This window comes from Benincasa hispida, chromosome 12 (assembly GCF_027475165.1).
Source record: "Benincasa hispida cultivar pf3 chromosome 12, pf3_genome.v1.1, whole genome shotgun sequence".
Taxonomy (NCBI): Eukaryota; Viridiplantae; Streptophyta; class Magnoliopsida; order Cucurbitales; family Cucurbitaceae; genus Benincasa; species Benincasa hispida.
In genome coordinates, this window is record NC_143489.1 from 65350009 (window position 1) to 65372724 (window position 22716).

Here is a 22716-nt window from a genome sequence, read left to right on the forward strand (position 1 = left end):
AAATGAATGAATATTATCTAATTATTTTGAAATTAAATTTATTTTAAATATTATCTAATTTTTTTATAATTCACATAAACCGAACAACAATAGACTCCATGATATTGCGAATGATTCGAACCTATATGCAGTGACAACTAAAGCCATATGGAAGAGATACATTATATGTATGATATACCTAATTTTCCTCCACTAGCTCCTAGACGTAGAAGATCTGTTCGAGAAGAGGATGAGTTCGATGAGGTTGCCCACAATGTGGAAGAGTTACCCCTATGATGTAGACACAGAGCCAAACTAATTATGTTAGTCCGATGATGATGATGCCAACATTTGGTTCAAGATATTATGACTTAGAGGTTGGTCCATCGTCTTCATACGTGCTTGAACATGGTCGGAGTCGTGGAGAGCATAATGAATATTTATATTATGAAACGCTTGTAGAGTTATCAGAGCAACATCAAGAAGAACCAGAGCAACCTTGAGTTCGAAGTCGGTAATGACAACCAGCTCGAAATTGACGACGTTCGCTTTGTGGGACACATTGTTTTTTGTAATTATTTTTATATAAATGAGATATTTTAATTTACACTTTATTATTTTTATGAGATATTATTTTTTTAATTTGTTCTTTTTAGAGTTAAGTTAAGATGGTTTAAAAAATAATAAAAAAAAATGTAAAGTGGAATATACTAAATAATAACATAATGGAAAATTAAAAAAAAAAATGGAGGTCGAATTAATGAAAAATTAAAAAAATAGAAAGAATGGAATTCAACTTCGGTCGGTCGAATTTCGAAGACTCCACAATTTTAAAAAAAACTACAATATTTTTTTTTATAAATAGTTTTCAAACAATAATATTTTTATAAATACTTTTGAAAACAACCATGTTAGTTTAATTTTTCTCTGAATTTCACCCCTTTTAATTTTATCAAATTTAACTTAGGTTAGTTAACTACATTGTATCAAATCGATATTCCATATTTGTACCAGTTCGATATTGATATTTTATTATATTGTAGAAAAATACATGAAAAGTAAAGAATAAACAACAAAATATTAATAACATAAATATAATATAAATAATAGATAATTAGATATGCTGATTTCTTTTTAAGTCATAAAATATTTATTTACTAATTTAAATTTATTTTTAGATTATTATATTTGATTTTTTTTAAAAAAAAAATATTTATCAACATCAACATTTTATCAATATTTTATTGATTCATGAAACTAAGACTTTGATTATTTTGTAGACATTTTAAATCTTGGTTAAATGTTCGCTAACCATATTCGTGGTTTCCGATAACTTACCAACTAATTTAATTTAAACAAAACATAAAAAATTAATAAACTCATTGATTTCAAACATATCAAATTTTATTGAATAATACCAAAACTCACAGATTTTAATTATAATATTGATTTTCTCTAAAATTCAACAACTTTGTAAAATGCGTGTGTTTGTAGATTATTGAAGAATACTTTTTTTAAAAAATAAAAAATAAAAAAATTCAAATGAGAACTTATTAGGCATTATCTAAGTTAATATTATATCGTAATATATTTATCTAGATTTGGATTATAATTTGGTGAAATTAAAAGATTAAAAAAAAAAAAAAAGTTTGCACACCAATTGGCGGGTGTCACGTCCACTCCAATTTATAAATTAGTCCATGAATTAAAGAAAAGAATATAAACTTCCATTCAGAATTCACTTAGCTCTCAAAGAGTGTTGAATGGTGTATTTATAAGGTTTATTACCCTAATCCCTCTAGTTAGGATAGGATATTTTTCGTGCTTCTCTCGACCCCGAACAACTAAATTGGGATAATTCTTGGAGGTTTTGCCAGGCTCGGCCCAAGGAGCACGAAATGGGCTTTGGCCCATTCCTATAGGCTTCACCGGACCGGACGACTTGTATGGGATAATTCTCGGAGGTTTTGCCAAGTTTGGAATGGGCTTCAACCCATTTCTCCCTCTTTTCTTGGACCACTCCTTGTACCCTATCTATCATGTTTTTGCCTTAGCTATCCTTTTCGGATTTATTTTGTGCTCACATAGTCTCTCGAGACAATTTTGCTCTTTCGTCTGAAATTACCCACAACAAATACTATTGTTACTATTTGTAGTTTTTTTCTTTTATGTTATAAATAAATATTATCTGAACTTTATTTGTATGACTATCAAGTTTTAGAAGTTGGTAAAGATAAAATATTTGGAGTTATACAATACTGTGTGAGAAATTTGATTTTAAAGTACAGTATACAATTAAAAGTGCCAATTATAAATATTTTGTCCCAGGTTGATTTAAGAAATAATCTAAATATTTTCATTTTTTTCTTTTTAAAAGATTAAAAAAAATTAGAACTAAATTATGTTCATATTCCATATAAACATTATTTTAATTTTTAATCATTCTTTTAGAAGCACACAAATGCAAAGCCAAACAAATAAATTGTCAGAATAGGCCCAAAATCAGAAAGCCTAAGTGGGAAAGAATTAGATCATTTGTTGTGTATTCATCGAATTTATAATTTTTTCTCTCTCTTTTTAAATAGAAGGAATGAAATGAAAAACAAAAAATAGTTTTACACTTGTATCTTTATATCAATAACTCAAACATGCTCATTAAACTGTCCATCCTAATTTAATTCATCATAAATCATCCAAAAGGAAATTTGAAAAATGTTTTATCGAAAGATTAGAAGTAGCATAAAAAATTTCTATTAAATATTTAAGTCGTGTACAAATTCATTGTATATGATATTTTCGTTAACATGCCTCCAAATGAACGTTGGATCCAATTATTTGTAATTGTTACAAAGGCTATCATATCAATAGTATTATAAGGATGTAAGGCAACAAATCTTATTAGACTAAGTTATTACAACACGGTTGTTTTTTTATGAATTCAATATTTACCTTAATAATCTTAATAATAAATTAAGAAATAAAGAAAGAGAAAGAAGAAAAAGAGAGAAAAATAATATTTAAAATGCTATTTTTCTGCTTTTACTTTAGAAGTATAAGAATTCAAAAGAAAACAAAGCTCAATTAATGGAACAAAATGTTAAAATCGTATGAAGAAAAAGTTGTGCTAAAATCTTGGGAATATAAAATATAAATTGCGGGACAATTTTCAAATTGCAGGGATCGTTTGCGAAAAAGAAAAAGAAAAAAACAAAGAATATATAATAACTCTAATTTAAATTAAAAACCAAATCCAAAACTGAAAATTTTCATAAAATTTAGACATTTGTGAAAATACAATATTAAAAGAAATTATTTTGCTGCTATTAAGAATTTAAATTGTAGGGAATTAGTGAAAATGAGTAAACTAATGGTGTTAAATTTTAATTCACATGTCCATATTTTTATCGATATTTTTATATTTTCATTGATTTTAACATCGATATAAGGGGTAAGTTGACATTCAATTGTATTGTAAAAAATCATGAAATGTAAAAAATAAGCCATAAAATATATCACTAATACGAATATAATATCAATAATAAATATTTTTAACTTCTTTAAAAGTCTAAAATTTTTATTTATTAATTAAAATAATTTATTCGAAAGATTTGTTTTTATAACTATATGGGGATCATTTCTGAGTTCTCATTCTCCCTTTTCCCTTTTTGTTTCCCTAGAAAAATATTTTCCCTTTTTGTTTCCCTAGAAAAATACATGTTTTTGTTTATCAAATAAATTTCTCTATTGAAATTTAAAATTTAAGAGAAAAATTTGAAACCTTGTGTTATTTTTGTAACTTATGAATCAATAATAATAATTCTAACTCTGTTCTTTGTTATAACTATTCAAGCCAGAGTTAATAATATTTTTGTGTATGAATGCAATCTAGAACATAGATATAAAACACTACAATTTAATGATGGATACATGTTTAAATGAATGGTCACATCATTCACTCTATTGTAACTATTTGGCTCGAAGTGGTTACTTGATGAAGTAATGCATTTCTTCGTGTATGAGTGTGATAGGCTATAGATACAAAAGATCATGATTTAACAATAGTGATATGTTTGAACGAACAATCACTTCATTTGTCCTATAAAAATTCATAAATACCTATTTTGTTTTCTCTTCAAATAATTAACAAAACAATGAAAAAAAAAACATTATTTCATTAATTAAGATTGATTTTTTTTTTTTGGAAAAATTGTAAATGTATTAAAATAAAAGTATAAAGTGAGGGGGGAGGAACAATTTCCACAACTATTCCAATGCTCCTATTCCATTTATATATTTTAGAAGGTTTCTTGTCGCCCACATTCAAGGTTATCAAATAGTTTCCTTTAAAATATGAGTTAAATTATAAATTATATTCTACTAAATTAAAATGCTCACCTTTTTTCTATGATATTTTTCATGGATTCATAATATATAAGGTGAGTATTTCTAGTGTGTTGAACATAATTTAGGCGCGACTTGTGAAATTAATTTAATGAAATCATAAAGATCAATGGAAACTATCCCGAAATTATGAGTTTGAAAATTGAAATTGCATTTTTAATAATACTTTTTGTTTAAACTACACTGACCAAATTTATACTTTAACTAATATCTTTATTTCTATATTATTTGATTTGATTTACGAAACATTTTCAATCCATTTATAGAGACAAGAAGTGAAAAGGAATTATCTATTACAACTATTTATTTTGAAAAGCATAAGAATAGAAATGGTCATTTCTTCTTAGACAAAGAAAATATGTGAAAAACCAGTTTCATTTACAAAAGTAGTTATTAATAACAAAACAAAAATAGTGTATCATTTTTCAATCAAGGGTTTGAGTTGCCAACGATATTACTACTCAAACCACCTATCTCTTCCACTTATTATTAATTATTATTATTATTATTTGAGTTCACCAATCTTTTTCACTTGACGCATACAGGTTCATGAAAATATGTCCTTTAGTACATGTACCCTTATTTATTTATTATTATTATTATTGTGCAAAGACCATTAAATTTTCCCCAAGAAAAAGCTATATTAAAATTAAGTGACAGTTGTAAATATAAACATTACACTCAAATTATTAGCAAATATAACATAATATAAAAAAAAATTGCAAATATGGCCAAATTTAAATAGTCTATCAGTGATAGATCATATTATTGGTAGGAGTCTATCAGTGATAGATCATGTCACTAGTAAGAGACGAAAGAAATTTATCGCTGATAGACTGATAGAAGTCTATCGCGAATAAACTTGTCTGTATTTGCATTTTCTTAAATGAAGTTATACTTAGGTGGTTGTGGTACCTTTTCTGATAGACTGAACTTAAATTTCTTTAAGTTTTCTTATTTAAAGAAATGGATCAAATCATGACGTAGTTCAAGTTTTTTTTTAAAAAAAAATTAATTTAATTTAATTTTTTAAACTGGACTAAACTTGAAGTTTCTGTCTACATACCCTTCTTAATGATAGGGATCAAGTCATAATGTAGCTCGAAAAGAATTTTTTTTATGCGCGACTGAACTTAAATTTTTTTAAGTTGCCTACATACCCTTTATAATGAAAGGAATCAAGTCGTAACGTAGTTCGTACAAAGTTTGTTTTTTTTTTGGCCGTTCACATTTTAAGTTCATGCGGCCCAGGAACATCATGCAGTTTAGGCTCTTGCTATGAGGAGCTTCTTCATTTAAACTTCAGAAGCTCTTATTTCATCATGGTTTTGATTATCCTCTTCATTTGTAGGATTCGTCAATATGATGAGTTTTGGCTTCACTATCAAGGAACCTTCTGTACTTATGTCAACAGAAAATTTCCTCTTCATGCGTGAAGGGATACGACTGTGAATCTTTTCATCATTGTTTTCTTCATGGAATGACGTTGGCTTCAAGATTTTCATCCTTCCTTTATGTTGATCGCTTGTTGTCTTGAGATGATCAAAAGCAGATGCTGAAGGTTGATCTTTCTTTGATGTGGATATACTTAGCCTTTTGAAGGCTGAAGTTCGAGCAGAAGTAGTCATTGGACATTGGTCTTCTTCTCCCACCGTGGCCATACTCAATCTTTGAAAGACTAAAGATCGAGCACTTGAAGGCTTAATAGGATCGAAGACAGAAGTTTTTTGCTTCATTTCTTCTGAGTTGTTGACTTCTTCAACAGTCACATGATTGTTGTTGACTTCCACTATGCCAACAGTGTGACATGCAATAACTTCTGATACTTTCTCTGGATGATTATTGAGAAAGCTTATTGGGAGAAATTCTGCCGAAGTTGCCAGCCGTCGGAATTGAGGGAAGTCCTTATCTTCTTTCTTAGCAGGCTTAGGCTTTTGTGTCATCTTTTTGCCTTTCTTTTTATGAGTCTTGTTTCTTCTTCTATAGCTTCGATAGGAACGCGACTCGTTTTGGGTGGAGTTTGGTTGTCTTCTCTTTCGATGAATCACTACTATCCACCATTCTTGGCATCTTCAACAAGCTCATCTTTCTTTTCGAAATTTTCTGTTTAAATCTCTTATTGGAACCGAACAACTATAGGCTCGAATTCTCCAAACTGGATCGGACTTTCTCTTTGAGCATGAGACACAGACAGTATTGGAACATTTGAAGTTGCCGTTACTGTAGCGTGATTTGTCTGAGCTACTTCATCCAAATCTAGCTCAATCTTCTTTTCACGAGGTAACTTCATAATTCATTCCTTCAGCACGAAACACCTTTCAACTGGGTGACTAATGACTCGATGATACTTGCAGTAGTTAGGATCATTTATTCTTCCTTCTTGTTCCAGCCGCTTGCATTCCGGTAGCTAAATAAGTTGCTTCTCTAGTAGTTGCTCCAACATATCTGCCACATCAGAGTTAGGGAATGGATAAACCTTCTCTTGTCGTTCTTTAAGAGTTGGACGACGCTTCTCACCCTCATTGTGCATTCTTTCAAATTTTGTTTGTTTTCCTTTGGAGGAAAATTTCAGTGGGGTCACATGAACGACCATAGATTCTTTTGTGGCACTACCCACGATCTTTTCAGTGCCCTTGGCATCATTTTTGTATTTTCTCCCTTCAGAGGCTAGGAAATCTTTAGTTCCCCTGTTGGCAATGCTCAGCTCCATATCATGAGCGCGTGTTGCCAGCTCCTCAAACGTACGAGGTTTTATCCCTTGTAGGATGTAGAGAAGCTCCCAGTGTATGCCTTGAGTGCACAACTCCACTGCAGATAATTTAGTAAGTCTATCTTTGCAATTCAGACTTAAAGCTCTCCATCGGTTGATGTAATCGATGACTGTCTCTCCCTTCCACTGTTTGGTGTTCGTCAACTCCATCATGCTAAAATACGCCTTGTACTGTAGAAGCGGTTCAAGAACTCCCTTTCTAGTTATTCCCAACTGTCAATCACTTCTGGCTCCAAATCAGTATACCAATCGAAAGCATTTCCTTTCAAGGTACGGACGAACTGGTTCACTAGCTGGTCTCCTTTGGTTCCTGCATTTTCACTGGTTTCAATGAAACGTGCAACATATTGTTTTGGATTGCCTTTTCCATCAAACTACTGAAACTTTGGATGTTGATACCCAGCTGACATTCTCAGGTTGTCGATTCTCTTGGTGTATGGCTTGGAGTACATAAAAGAGGTTTGCAATGGTCCTTCGTACTGAGCTCTTATGGAGTTTGTGAACATATCCTAGAGCTGTTGAACTGACAGGGAGGCAACAGAGGTGGATTGTGGTGGCTGACTTTCTTGCAAGATAGTCTTTCCTTTGTCATTGGCTTTTGTAGCTGGGGATTGACTTGATCCAGCAGTATTTCGAGCCTGTATCTGATCCCTTAAAGCAGCAATTTCATGATCCCGCTCCTCTACAACCTTCATTAGAAGGTTTATCTTTAGCTCCATCTCTGCCATGGTCGACTCAATCGTTATGTCAGTCATCATGATAGACACTACATCAAGATGTGATTCTTTCTCTGATAGATCTGTAGCAGAAGCATAGTTGTCGAACAAGGAATTTTTTTCTGATGACGATCCCGCCTTTAGAAGATTCCATAAGCTGGTCCCAGATTTCCTCCATGATGACAAAGCTTATGTAAGTGTTGCTTGCGATGGTAGCTTTGGATGCAACTTTCTTTGGTGCCATTTGTAGATTTGTTAGACTTGGATGACGAGAGAGAGATGAGAGGTAGAGATGTCCCACTTGATGTGCCAATTTGTTCACACGAAATTTCAAGAGAAATTTATTTCGTGGAACTTAAACTTTGTATTTGTATTAATTTTGTGGAAAGTGAGTACAATCTCTAATACACAGTATTTTGATGCTTTCAAAATAAACTATAAACTTTAAGCTAGTTGATCTTCTTGAACGATTGGCCTTTGGGCTTGTTAATCTTCTTGGGTGATCGGCTTTTGAGCTCGTTGATCTTCTTGGGTGATCGACCTTTGGACTTGTTGATCTTCTTGGGTGATCGACCTTTGGGCTTGTTGATCTTCTTGGGTGATCGGCCTTTGGGCTTGTTGATCTTCTTGGATGATCGGCCTTTGGGCTTGATTATCTTCTTGGATGATCGACCTTTAGGCTTATTGATCTTCTTGAAGGATCGGTCTTTGGACTTGTTGATCTTCTTGGATGATTAGCCTTCGGCCTTGTTGATCTTCTTGGATGATTAGCCTTCGGCCTTGTTGATCTTCTTGGAGGATTAGTGTTCGCATGAGGTTTCCGGAGAAACTTGTTTCGTGGAGTTGAACTTGAGTTGGTGTTGATTTGATGCGATGTGGTTCGATCTCTAGTACTTGATCCTCTGATTCTCTCTCGGTTGGGTGGATGCACTTGACTTGAAGAAGGAAAGCACCGAACGTTCTTGTAGAAGTCTTGGAAGAGTGTTTGTGTCTTCAAGGGTCTTCTGTCTTCTAAGAGTGTAGCTTCAGGAGTTTTGAGAGTCTTCTGCTTGTTGATGAATTCTTTCTAGGCTCTCTGAATGTAGAATTACTTGTATCTTTAAAAGGACTTCAGTCTTCAAGCATGGTCAGAATGCTTGTATCTTCAAAGAACTTCAGTCTTCAGAATGCTTGCATCTTCAAAGGACTTTAGTCTTCAGAATGTTTGTATCTTCGAAAGACTTCAGTCTTCAGACGTGGTCAGCAATTCTATACTCCAGAGAGCTTATAGGGAATTCTCTACAGTCAGAAGACTCCTTCACTCCTGAAGCTGACCACGTCTGAAGATTGAAGTCCTTCAAAGATACAAGCATTATGAAGACTGAAGTCCTTTGAAGATGCAAGCATCCTGAAGACTGAAGTTCTTTGAAGCATTCTGACCATGCTTGAAGACTGAAGTCCTTTTAAAGATACAAATAATTCTACATTCAGAGAGCACAGAGAGAATTCAACAACAAGCAGAAGACTCTCAAAACTCCTAAAGCTGCACTCCTAGAAGACAGAAGACTCTTGAAGACACAAACACTCTTCTAAGACTTCTACAAGAACGTTCGTTGCTTTCCTTCTTTAAGTCAAGCGCATCCATCCAACCGAGAGAGAATAAGAGGATCAAGTACTAGAGATCGAACCACATCGCATCAAATCAACCTCAACATCAACACCAACTCAAGTTCAACTCCACGAAACAAGTTTCTTTGGTGCCATTTGTAGATTTGTTAGACTTGGATGACGAGAGAGAGATAAGAAGTAGAGATGTCCCACTGGCCATGCCAATTTGTTCACACGAGATTTCAAGAGAAATTTATTTCGTGGAACTTGAACTTTGTATTTGTATTAATTTTGTGGAAAGTGAGTACAATCTCTAATACACAGTATTTTGATGCTTTCAAAATAAACTATAAACTTTAAGCTAATTGATTTTCTTGAACGATCGGCCTTTGGGCTTGTTGATCTTCTTAGGTGATCAGCCTTTGGGCTCGTTGATCTTCTTGGGTGATCGGCCTTTGGGCTTGTTAATCTTCTTGGGTGATCGGCTTTTAGGCTTGTTGATCTTCTTGGATAATCGGCCTTTGGGCTTGGTGATCTTCTTGGATGATCAACCTTTAGGCTTGTTGATCTTGGAGGATCGGTCTTTAGACTTGTTGATTTTCTTGGATGATCGGCCTTTGGGCTTGTTGATCTTCTTGGATGATCGGTCTTTAAACTTGTTGATTTTCTTGGAAGATCGACCTTTGGGCTTATTGATCTTCTTGGAGGATTAGTGCTCGCACGAGGCTTCCGGAGAAATTTGTTTTGTGGAGTTGAACTTAAGTTGGTGTTGATGTTGAAGTTGATTTGATGCGATGTGGTTTGATCTCTAGTACTTGATCCTCCGATTCTCTCTTAGTTGAATGCGTACGCTTGATTTGAGGAAGTGAAGCGCATGATGATCGTGGAGTTGAACTCTTGGAAGAATACTTGTATCTCCAAAGGACTTCAGTCTTTAAGGGTCTTCTATCTTCTAAGAGTGCAGCTTTAAGAGTCTTGGGAGTCTTCTGCTTGTTGATGAATTCTCTTTAGACTCTCTAAATGTAGAATTGCTTGTATCTTCAAAAGACTTCAGTCTTCAAAGGACTGATGCTTGCATCTTCCAAGAAGTTCAGTCTTCAGGTATGGTCAGCTTCAGGAGTCAATGAATCTTCTGATTGTAAAGAATTCTCTATAAGCTCTCTGGAGTATAGAATTATTGACCCTCACAAATGAGGAGATCTCCTCTATTTATAGAGTTCTCTGTTGGACTTCATGGGCTTCGGCTTGGTCAATCCATGGGCCCGACTAATTGGATTTGGGCCTTATTTGACATTTTGGTCAAATTAAGCCTATTTATGGGCTAAATTAGACTTTTAGTCCAAAAAATAATATCAAATTAGACCGAAGTAATTTTATTCAATCCAATGGTTACGAAGGAAACATGTAGCATCATCGGATTTCGCCAATTTATGTCTTCAACTTCAATTTGGGACAAATGTCAACTTCTAATTAGTCTCAAATTCAATTATTTGGAATTTCATCATTAATTTAGTAAATGACATGAAAATTTGTGATCGGTCCAAAATCTTTCATTCAACAACTACCCATTGCAATTACCCTAAAATTAAAATATTTATTTACATTATAGATCTTATAATATATAGGATATTGTGTATGTATAATAGTTATCACAAAGAACTGAAAATATAGTATTGAAAATATTACAAGGCCTATGGTAACTTTATAAATCATCTAATTAAATTGATAATTTCGTAGGAAAACCATATCTTCAAAAGAAAATTATAATTTCCTTCCAATGATTTTAAAATCACGAGTTATATCTTCTGAAACCATGTCTTGAGCTCAGAGATCGGCAAAAATAATAATAATAATTTTAATAATAATATTATCCCAAATTACTACTACAGCATTTCTTCAAATTACTTCAAAACTACCTTACTTTTTAAAAGAAAAAAAATTTTTAGGTGGTCAGATTTGCGTCAAGTTTCCATAGTAATTTTACATTTGGTTTCAATTTAGTCCTTAAATTTCAAAATATTACAATTTTATCTTTGAAATCGAGTTTCATTTCAATTCCGCTCTAAGATTTCAAAATTTATACTTTTAGCTTTAATTTTCATTAAATAATCACTTTTAATTATTGACATGACTGTCTATTAATTAATTTAAAATAACTATGAACTAATATTTTAAATTTAATTTTAATTTATATAGTGATGAAAAATAATAAAACTTAATTAATTCTAATTTTAATTCTTTTAAATTAATTCATAGATATTAACACTGAAAATGAAAAATGAATATTTAGTAAAAAATTTAGGTTAAAAGTGTAAACTTGAAATCTAAGAGCAAATTGAAACAAAGCTCAAACTTTAATTGTAAAATTGTAACATTTTGAAAATTACAAACTAAACCGAAACCATACTCAAAATTTGAATACTAAATGTGTAACATTTTAAAGTCTAGGGACCAAATAAAAAACTAGACCCAAAATCTGAAGATACAAAATATATATATTTTTTCCCAATTTTAAAATATTACTAAGATAATTACCTATTTGAATTCTTTTAAATTATGCCTATGAGGTTCGTAAAGTTCACAAAATTGTCTATAGTTCTTTAAACTTTTAAGATAATCTAATAACTCATTAAATATTAATTTTTTATATTATTGGTAACTGACTCTTAAAAATGTCTCATTAATCACAAATTTATTGGACAAAAAATTTAAATTAAGAGATTTAAACCAACCCAAGCGTAATAGTTTAACAGATAACAGTACAATCTTTCATTAGAAGGTCAAAAATTCAAATTTCCAGTCTCACGTATTATTGAACTAAAAAATAACTAAACAAAAATTAAGAGATTATACGAGACCTCTAAAGTCGAATACAATATTTAGACACGAATTGAAATTTTAGAAGCCTATTAAGTACTTACTCAAATTAAGAACTTATTAGACAAGAAAATAAAAAAGTTTAGATAGGAAAATTGTAATCTAACCTAAATAGTAAATATTAATGAAATGAAATCCTAGATCTCTAGGATTGACTTCAATACGTATATATATATATCATCAAGGTGGAATTTGCTGTTGATGTGGACCCAACAAGGTAATTGTAGGCCCATTCTTTTATTAATATTCATATATGGGAAAAAACATAACTTGCCACGTCATCTATTACCACAAGCCCAAAAAAAGCAACCCAAACTCCATTTAAATAAACAGAAAATATAAGAGAGCAAGAAAAAAAAAAGTCTATAGAAAATTACCGAACTACCCATTTATTTGACTAAACACAATGTCTCGGTCTCCCTAAAACACACCCTATGAAATCTCCTGCTGTCCACGTTCATGAGCTACGCTAAACTCACCCACCCCCCCCACGCAATGCCACAACACAGACAGCATCTTCGTGCATTACGCAGCGAATAACAATATCCAAATTAAAAAGATTTTAAAAATAATTCTAATAATAGTAATATTATTAATATTAATATTAATATATTACACACACAAAAATAAAAAGGGAAAAGGGAAAATCCTTCACAACCCTAACAAACAATCGTTGCAAAGACGAAGAAGAAAAGAAACCCTCCGCGAAAAATTTCCCACCACTAAAAACCAAAACCCAAAATCCTAATTCCAAATTTAAATCCCATTCCTTTTACATCAGCGATTTTAATGACCGCGCTTTCACCGGCTTCCTCATCCGTTTTTTCCCACCGTCGCCGTCACCGTTCTCTTCCTCCTCATCGTCGTCGTCTTCCATATAATCCAACTCCTCGACGTCGGACGGTGACGGCGTCGTCGCATTGCTCCGAATTCCCGTCGTATTTTCGCTCGATTTCCCACTGTCTTCCTCTCCTCCTCTCTCCCGTCGTTTCTTCCCCCACAGCGGGCCGAATCCAGAATAATAATAAAACTCGTACGGATTCGATCCACCGGCCGCTACACTAACCGTCTTCTTCGAAGACCTCGCTGGCCGCATCCGCCGCGAGACCGTACCTCCGGCGGCGGATTTCTTCGCAATCGAGCAATTATTGAGAGTAGAATAATAATTATTCTCGCTAGACCTAAGAAATGAACGGCGGTCGTGGTGGTCGGAGCTAAACGAAGAATAATCTTCCTCTTTAAATTGTTTCTTACATTTCAAACTGCTATCGACCAATTTCTCGAATCCGTCTCCATTTTCATTCAAATCTTCACGATAATCCCCATCCTTATCCGCCATTACTTCATTCCCGTTGGTAATAGCAATATTATTATTCGATAATTTCGCTGACTCCTCCATCATCGACGCGACGCTGTGATTCGTATATATAAATAAATTTCAAACACAATCTTCAAATCCACCAAAATCCACAGACAGACAATAATAATCACACTACCAGACCATTTCTCTCCTCAGAAATTATTTCAGATTATCGTATGAGGCATATACTTGTTCACTCAACCAAAACTATTTACGAGAGGGAAAGAATCACAAAAGAAGGCACAAACAATGCAAATCAATAAAAGCAACGAAAGAAAAAAAAAAACAAAGAAACTCACCTCTCGACAGCTCCGATAGAATCGTCTAAACTAGCATTTTCATTGAAGCTATCTTCAGCCTCCTCGACCTGCGAGAACGAAACATAGAGAAATAGAGATGAAAGTGAGTAAGATTCATTAACCTAATCGCTAGAAGAATGAGGATAATTTTTAGGGTTTTTGGATGAACCCTAAAGTGGAAAGGGAAACAAAGAACCCTAAAAAGAGAGGGAAATACAAGAAGGAGGAAGAGAAAACAGAATAGTTTAATTGATATTGCAGATCTAGATAGAAGAAGAAAAAGAGATTGAAAATTTAGAAGATTAAAAAATAAGAAATTTCTCCATTTCTTCATCTCTCTCTCCATTAAATTTAAACCTGGTTCGTGTCGTGTTGATGGAGAGGAATCACATCCCATGGCGACTGATTCAACTGACAAATGTGCGTCTGAAGAACCTCAGGAACAGACTCAACCGCCGAAAACAACAGTGGCGATAACTTCGCGTTCTTCCGGATCCTCATGGCGGAGCAAAAACGAAAAACACAACAAAAACTAAAAAGCAGATTTCAGACAAAACCAAAAACCGCCACAAAGATTATACACAATCAGGCTTTTCAGCTCTTCCGCCTGAAAATTTTTCTCAGTGATTTTCTCTCATTTTCTCGGGCGAGAAAAAAAAAAACTTGAAGAGAGACAAATCTCTCTCTTCTTTCTCTCTCTTGTTTTCTTGCAGATCTCACACACAACTCGATAGTCAGGGTTTAACTTTCTGTTGCTTTCTCGGCCCCTTCATATGTATTGATCTATTAATTTCCATTTGACGATTTTACCCCTCCGTTTTCCTTCTATTTACATAGGGGTAGTTTGATTTTCTTGGAAGACAAACGAAGAAAGCTGCTGCTATTACACGTCACCATAAACACAAACTTATTATTCTAAAATATATATACACATACAACATACATATATTAAATTATTTATTTTTTTAAAAGAGGGGAATCCTCTGCGGTCGATTCCACTGGAAGATCCTATATAAATTCTTCATCGCCGTTGGTTGTACGTTAAAAGCTTCCTCTTATTGGGAATATGGTACGAGTGGTTCGTAGTGGATAGTTGCGCGAAGATAGATTGGGTGGGATGGAGGGGAGGGGTATTTTAGGGATTGTGTTTAGAAAAATAATTTATATTTATATATAAATTGAATTCGTGAAACCTAACCTTGAGAGAGTAGGGAGCGTGTAATACACTGCTTCACAACTCGAGTTGTATACGAGGGGATTAGGAGTGGCGGACACAATTTGGTCCACAATTAAAAAGGGTTTCCAAGCAAGTAAAAACTATACCATGTTTATTAAGAGGCTAAGTTTATAACGTTACTATTTTTTTCCTCCTAATTTTTAGTTAAAAATACATTTCGTAACTATTCCTTCCCCCTCCTCCCCCCACAAAAAAGATTTTTTTAAAAAAAGTTAAAATCAAAATTTTTTTCTTGTTTTAGTTTTTTTGAACAAATAAATGCAAGCATTATATTATTATTATTATTTTATTTATAAACGACGGAATTAAATATCTAAAAAATAGATTATTTTTTCATTTCTCAAAAAAAAAAGAAAAAAGAAAAAAGAAACATTAAAATGGATTCTTTTGCATTAAAGAATTCTAAAATACAGTTATATTTTTCTTTATTAAAAAGATGAAATCAAAATGAAAAATGTTACAAAATGAGCTCTAATATAACGAAATTTCTTAAAATTTAATTTTGTGTTTAGAAAGGCATTAATTTAGAAATTTATTAATTTATGTGGTTAATTTTACCATTTGAAAAGCCAATCACAAAAAAAAAAAAAAAAAAAAAAACCCTAATATTTTAACGTAAACTCAATTTTTGTTACCTACTTGTATCTCTACTAATCATTAGATTATAAATAAAAAAAAAATCATCAACTTAAACATTGGTAAACTTTGCATATTCTTCTACTAAAACAAATCACTAATTACATTGTTTGCAAAATAAAAAATAACTAAAAAAAATCTTTAGATGAGGAGGAAGAGTAGGTCCCATGAGCTAGCCAACAAAAATTGACGGTTGTGATGGGATATAATCATGAGGTGGAGGACACACGATAAAATTTAATTCATTGTGTTTTCGGAGCAGGTGGGAGTGACGTGGCAAGTCCAAGAGGTTTGATTCAAATGTGGGGTATAGATTCAAACATTCCATTAGGATCATGAGTTGGGGAAAATCGTGTCAATAATGGGGTACTTAGAACTACCGTAACATTATCTGTTTTAACAACGTATCATATCATTATTAGTCTTGTTGTGGAAAAAACTTTAGAGATTCTTTTTTTAAATAAGGAAGTCGTGCTTCGTAATATCAGTTTGAGTATCAATTCGCTTGTTAATTGTTGGAAGTCACCAAGAATGTCGATGTCATTCGGTCAGATAATGCTCAGAGCCGCGGGACTAGTTGAAACATTCGTAATTGGAATGACCACCCTATTGGGGATGGGTGCATCTAATATCTAATAGTTGGTCTATCAAAGTTTTCGAAAAACCATGTAGATGGTTTACACATATCATGGTTTCTCGGGATGGATAATACCCTCCAATGGAGGTGGAAAATCAAATTCAATCGTAGTCATCGAATTTTTGAATCATGAGATTTTAGACTTATCAAGTGTTTATTTATTTATTTTGTTGATGAGGCTCTCTTTCTTTCTTCTCCTATAAATATTTCTAATTTTTGTAAAATTTTTAGAGAGGAGAACAAAGTTGACCACAATCTAGCAACTTTGACTTCTTCTTTTACGATATCATCTTTTTGGAGAGTTCTTTCCTTCCTTTGTATTATCCTCATTCTAAGATAAATTGATGTTTGGTTGTTGGGTTATTCTTACCGTTTAATAAATTTATTTTTTTAAAAAAATAAATTCAATTAGGATAAAATTTAGAGGTAATTTTTTTTTATTATTTTTAAGCCATTAAAACCCAATTGAATCTAAAAATTTAGGTTACATTTGGTAATCATTTTATTTTCTATTTTTATTTTTGAAAATTAAACCAATGGACACTACTTCCACCTCCAAATTTCTTCATTTTTTTATCTACTTTTCACCAATGATTTAAAAAATCAAGCCAAATTTTGAGGGAAAAAAAAAACAGCTTTCAAAATTTTGTTTTTGTTTTCGAAATTTGGCTAAGAATTGAACCTTGTACTTAAGAAATATGCAAATTATTGTAACAAATGTTGATGAAATAGACTTAATTTTCAAAAACAAAAACAAAAACAAAAAACGAAATGGTTACCAAACGCGATCTTAGTTATCAGTTTTAGTTTGTAAAAATTTTTATTCTATATATTTTTAAATTTGTGATAATTTAGTCTCTTGACTTACATGAATATTAGTTTAGTCAATTTGTAACAATTTAATCTATATTGTAAAAAACAGTTTTTAGATTTAATGAAATTTTTTACATCATAATTGAATTGGCTCTTAATACAATCAATAAAAGAATAAGAGGTTTGAACTCGAAAAAATTAAAAGGATATTGTCCTTTTAGAAACTATTTAGAAAAATATTTTGTTTTCAAACTATTTATAAAAATATTGTTGTTTTTTTTTCCCTTAAATAAGTCGAAAGTTGAAAATTCGACCTAGATGGGTCGAATTTTGAACCCTCGATCTTCTCCTTTCTCTTTACATTTGCACATCGAACTTTGAACCCTCGACCTTGCCCTAACATTATTATTGAGTTTGTTTAATTATCATTCTGGAGACCTTCCTCATAACACTCATAATTATTTGATGTGTTCAAAATAATTTTGTATTGGGAGAGAACGAAAGAGGGAAGAGTAAGAGAGACAGCGAGATTATGAGAGACAGCGAGATTTTGAGAGAGCGAGAGTTTGAGAGAGCGAGATCGAGATTTTGAGCGAGAGCGAGAGCGAGATATCCGTACAGATTTCCCTTTTTTTTTTCTTTTTTTAATTATTACACATTTCACCTTCTTCTTTCTTCCTTTTCTTTCCTTTCTTTTCTTTTCTTTTTAAATTTTCCATTTTATAAAAACAATTTCTAAAAATATTTTTTTATTATTTATAATTTAAAAAAAAAAAAAAAAAAAAAAAAAAAAAAAAAAAAAAAAAACTCCATCAAAATCTTGGTACCAAATGTACAAAAGGAATCCAAGATCATTATTGTAAAATCTTTTAAATTATTGACCTCACTACTTGTAATTAAAATTTATGTTCTTTATATCAATAATACAGTCTTATTTATAGACTTGCATGTGAAGGTTTTGAGTGTTGATTTGATTTATTATGTCCCCAAATTATTATCTAAAATATGTAAATTTGAATATTGAAGTGTTTTTTACCTAACTTTTTAGATTTAGATAATCTGATGTTATTATTTATGTAAGTGACATTTAAAAGCTTCTATATCAAAATAATTACTATTCATAATATATAAAAATAATGAATTAAAAAAAATAATATCTCATAAAAATAAAAAATGTAAATTAAATATCTCATTTATATAAAAATAATTACAAAAATCAATGTGTCCCATAAGGCGGACGTTGTCGATTTCGAGTTGGTTGTCGTCGTCGACTTCGAACTTGAGGTTACTCGGGTTCTTCTTGATGTTGCTCTGGTACCTCTGCAGGCGCTTCATAATATAAATATTCATTATGCTCTCCATGACCCCGACTAAGTCCATGCACGTATGAAGACGAAGGACCAGTCTCTAAGTCATAATGTCTTGAACCAAATGCTGGCATCATCATCATCGGACTAATCAGTTTGACTCTACGTCTACATCATAGGGGGCAACTCTTCTGCATTATGTGCAACCTTATCAAACTCATCATCTTCCCGAACAGGTCCTCTATGTCTAGGAACTGGTAGAGGAACGATAGGTATATTGTAAATATAATGAATTTCCTCCATATAGCTTTGGTTGTCACTATATATAGCAAGAACCTAGTTCGAATCATTCACAACCTCACGAAGTCTACGGTTGTTCGATCTCCGGGAATTATAAAACAATTAGACAATATTTAAAATAAATTAAAATTAAAAATAATTAGATAATATTCATTTACCAGATGAACCACAACTGCTCCCGGATGAGTGACGTAGCGCCTTGTGATATTATTATACCAATGAATATATTCTGGAGTGACATATGTGCCAAACTGTTCAAGAAAAACCCCCACTGCAATAAATCTTGCACGACAGTGCCATCGCACTACCAAATGTGCAACTTTTCAGACCAATCTCCAGTCTTTAGGTCAATATCATGCAGTACGGGTTCAATATTACAAGGCAATGGGACATTCTGCTGAAAACCGAATTGTCCCATCACCCTGTCAGGAAGATGTCACTCACCAATGTGAAAACATATGAGAGGACTCATCGTCTGCCATATGTTTTGATCATTCGTACAAAAATTAAGTATGCATAATAATTTCATACGACTCCCAAATAACCTAAAACAAAAAATATTATATTAGAGAATATTAAAGACAAATACAATAAAAATGTGTATAAAATAATCAATTAGGTTTAGTGTAATGTACATGTTCCGGTTGAAACAGATCAAACATGTATCTACACTGGCTGACTACATGTGTGGTTGTCCTAGTCACATAAAATTTGTCTCTCCACCTAAATTTTTAAATCGATAATTTATAATTTAAATTAACTAGATCATGATATAAAAATTAAATTGAATTAAAACAATATACCGAGAACCGTAGGCTCGTCCAACCAACTGAGCGTCATTAGCATGTTGTGGCTGTGGAGCCATTGTTGGAAATCGCTCCCAAGCCAATAGTTGCAAAAGTATGAGAGGCCTAACTATCTCTCGAACCTCAGGTCTTGTTGCTTTGCATAGTTGTTTATACAACCATGCCAAGTATGCTCCACCCCACGAATACCGCCCCACATTATGGAGGTTAGCTAATAGTGGCAGGAACATCAAGTGAACAAAATGACTTGATTTATCTGAAAACAGACTTCCACCATCTGTAAGCTCACGAAATTGTGTTCCTAACCATATTAAACTTAAACTCGATCCTTTAATCTTATCGGCAGGTGGGGTCGCACCGAGGTACAGTTGACAAACTTCTAACCAGTCATCATAAATCACTCTGGTGACCGGTTCACCATCAACAGGTAACCCCAACAACATTTCTATATCTTATAGAGTGATAGTGCACTCTCCAACAGACATATGGAATGTATGCATCTCAGGCCTCCATCTCTCGACCATGGCTGTGATCAGATGCCAGTCCAACTGAATAAATTCTAATATGGCAACCCCATAGAATCCAGATGTGCGTAGTAGCGGTAGTATTCGTGGATGGAGTGGGATAGTGCGCTGGAGAACTGCCTCTCGACGCCTACAAGATATTTCTCCAATAGTACAATCTCGCCATCCAACAGTTGATCGATGAATGGACTGGTCGTACAAAACATCGGGATCAACAAGTTCTGGGTTTAAAACCATGATCTGAAAAAAAAAATATTTATTTCTCAATTAAAAAAATATTTGTTTCTCAATTAGAAGAATAATGTACGACTTAATTAGAAGAATAATGTACAACTTAATTAGAAGAATAATGTACAACTTAATTAAAAGAATAATATACAAGTTAATTAGAAGAATAATGTACAACTTAATTAAAAGAATAATGTACAATTTAATTAAAAGAATAATATACAACTTTATAATAAAAAAAATTGAATATACAATAAATTTATTTACTTTCCATAGAAATATTTATATATATACATGACCAATGAGAAAAAAAGCTAGTAATCATTAATGAAAAAATAACAACAATAACAGAATTTTGAATTATAAGAGAGAGCGAGATTGAGAGCGAGATTGTAGGAGAGAGTGAGATTATGAGAGAGAGCAAGACGCATACATTCCATAGACATTGAAGATTGTCCCATCCTACAATCTCGCTTGCAATCTCGCTCTCTCCTACAATCTCGCTTTCAATCTCACAATCTCGCTCTCTCTTACAATCTACTTCACCCACTTATCTTCCTTGTCGAGGGTTGAAATTTCGACTTATGTGTGTCGAAACTTCAACCCTTGACAACTCTTGTTTCCAAGTTTTTCTTTGTTTGTCGAGTTCTCAACGTTCGACCTCTACATTAGTCGAATCCTCAACCCTCGACTTCTAGCCTCAAACTCCCAAAACAACAATATTTCTCTAATAAGTTTCAAAACAACAATATTTCTCTAATAAGTTTTGAAAACAACACTATTATTAAATGTCCGTTTGAACTCACCTTTGTAAGAGCTTTCATGCGATTCATACGACTACTCAATCGTGTGGAATCTTGGACAATGGACAAAAGCCCGATCCATTAGTATCGTGAGTCAAGAATAATGTCGTTTGTCTTTAAATTCAATGTAATGGTTGACACGGTGAGGAAGCTTCTAGTATTACGGTAGTATAAAAAAATTTCTATATTACCTCTATTTATTGCTTGCCACATAAAAAACTTTTAAGAATTATGTGGGATCCATGTAATAAATATTTAATAAATTAATAAATTATTTAATGATGTGTCAAATAATCAGTAAAGGTAGTATATACTGTCGTAGCACTAGAAATTTTTTCTAACACGGTCCACTTTATCGACGATAAATTTAATGCAAATTACTAAAAAAAAAAAAAAACTACATATTAGTAGAATGCATCACATATACTACTTTTATTTTATATATTATATCTAAAACATAATAATTTTCAATTTCATCCTTCAAAATTTATAATTTATTACATGTACCGGTTCTCGCCTAACCAAATTCTGTCTCCTAAATTTTCATTTTAAATGCGATCAATTTTTCTTTTTTTTTTAAAAAATCATACCATATTGATATTTTAAAAATAAAATTATTTCCCGTAATGCTAAACAATTAATCTAAAGTCACAAATCACTCTAATTCATAAAAAAAGTACAAATTGTAATAGTAATTTTATTTTAAAAACCAAAACTATTAAAAATATTTTCAAATATAACAAAAATATTACGAATGTTGATAGACATTGATACATAATAACATTTTACTTTATTTATAAATAAATTAACTCATTTTTTATATTTAAGAATAATCCTTATTTTAGCCATTATATCTAAACCACATTAAAAAGTTTGAGGAATTACTTAAACAACGATATCAATTCTAAATAAACAATTTAGAAGTAGAAAAACTAAATTCGCGTAAATTTGTTTAATTTATCTTGCCTTGAGTAAAAGTGATTTTAGACCTCATTGTTATTATGAGGGGTTGTTTGTTCGTTGCCGTCTCAAGAAGGCAGGATCATAGGTGGTAGGGCTTTTATAGGCGTACTAGAGTTCCCTGTAATCGACACGTTGTCAAAAATAACACTTTTTAAGATTCCAATTTTGGTTCTTAATTATTTTCTAGTTTAGTTGAATTTTAAATTTAGTTCCCAATCTCGATAATTGTGTCAATTAATTATATCTCTTTTTTAAATAGTTGGAACTAATTAAGTCCCTATTTTTTTTTCATTATCATTTTCTGTAGCTTCTGTTATTAAATTTTCCCAACCGAATGGTATATATTCTACCATGTTTATTCTAAACAACATTTTATTATTATTTTTAATTGAGAAATAAAATATCAATATTGAATTAAAAATTAGGTAAATTTAGAAAACCACTCCTAAAGTATGGTTGTAATTATAATTATA

At 32.1% G+C, this 22716-nt stretch overlaps 1 protein-coding gene across 1 annotated transcript; it reads right to left on the reverse strand.

Moving 5' to 3' along the window:
- Positions 1-12899: 12899 nt before the first annotated feature.
- EDA8 (Putative membrane lipoprotein) lies at positions 12900-14740 on the reverse strand. Its single transcript, XM_039019489.2, has 3 exons — positions 14347-14740; positions 13990-14057; positions 12900-13742 (listed from the first exon to the last, which is right to left on the reverse strand). The coding sequence occupies exons 1-3, from the start codon at positions 14488-14490 to the stop codon at positions 13103-13105; spliced, it is 852 nt and encodes a 283-aa protein (XP_038875417.1). The 5' UTR covers positions 14491-14740; the 3' UTR covers positions 12900-13102.
- Between the last annotated feature and the right edge of the window lie 7976 nt (positions 14741-22716).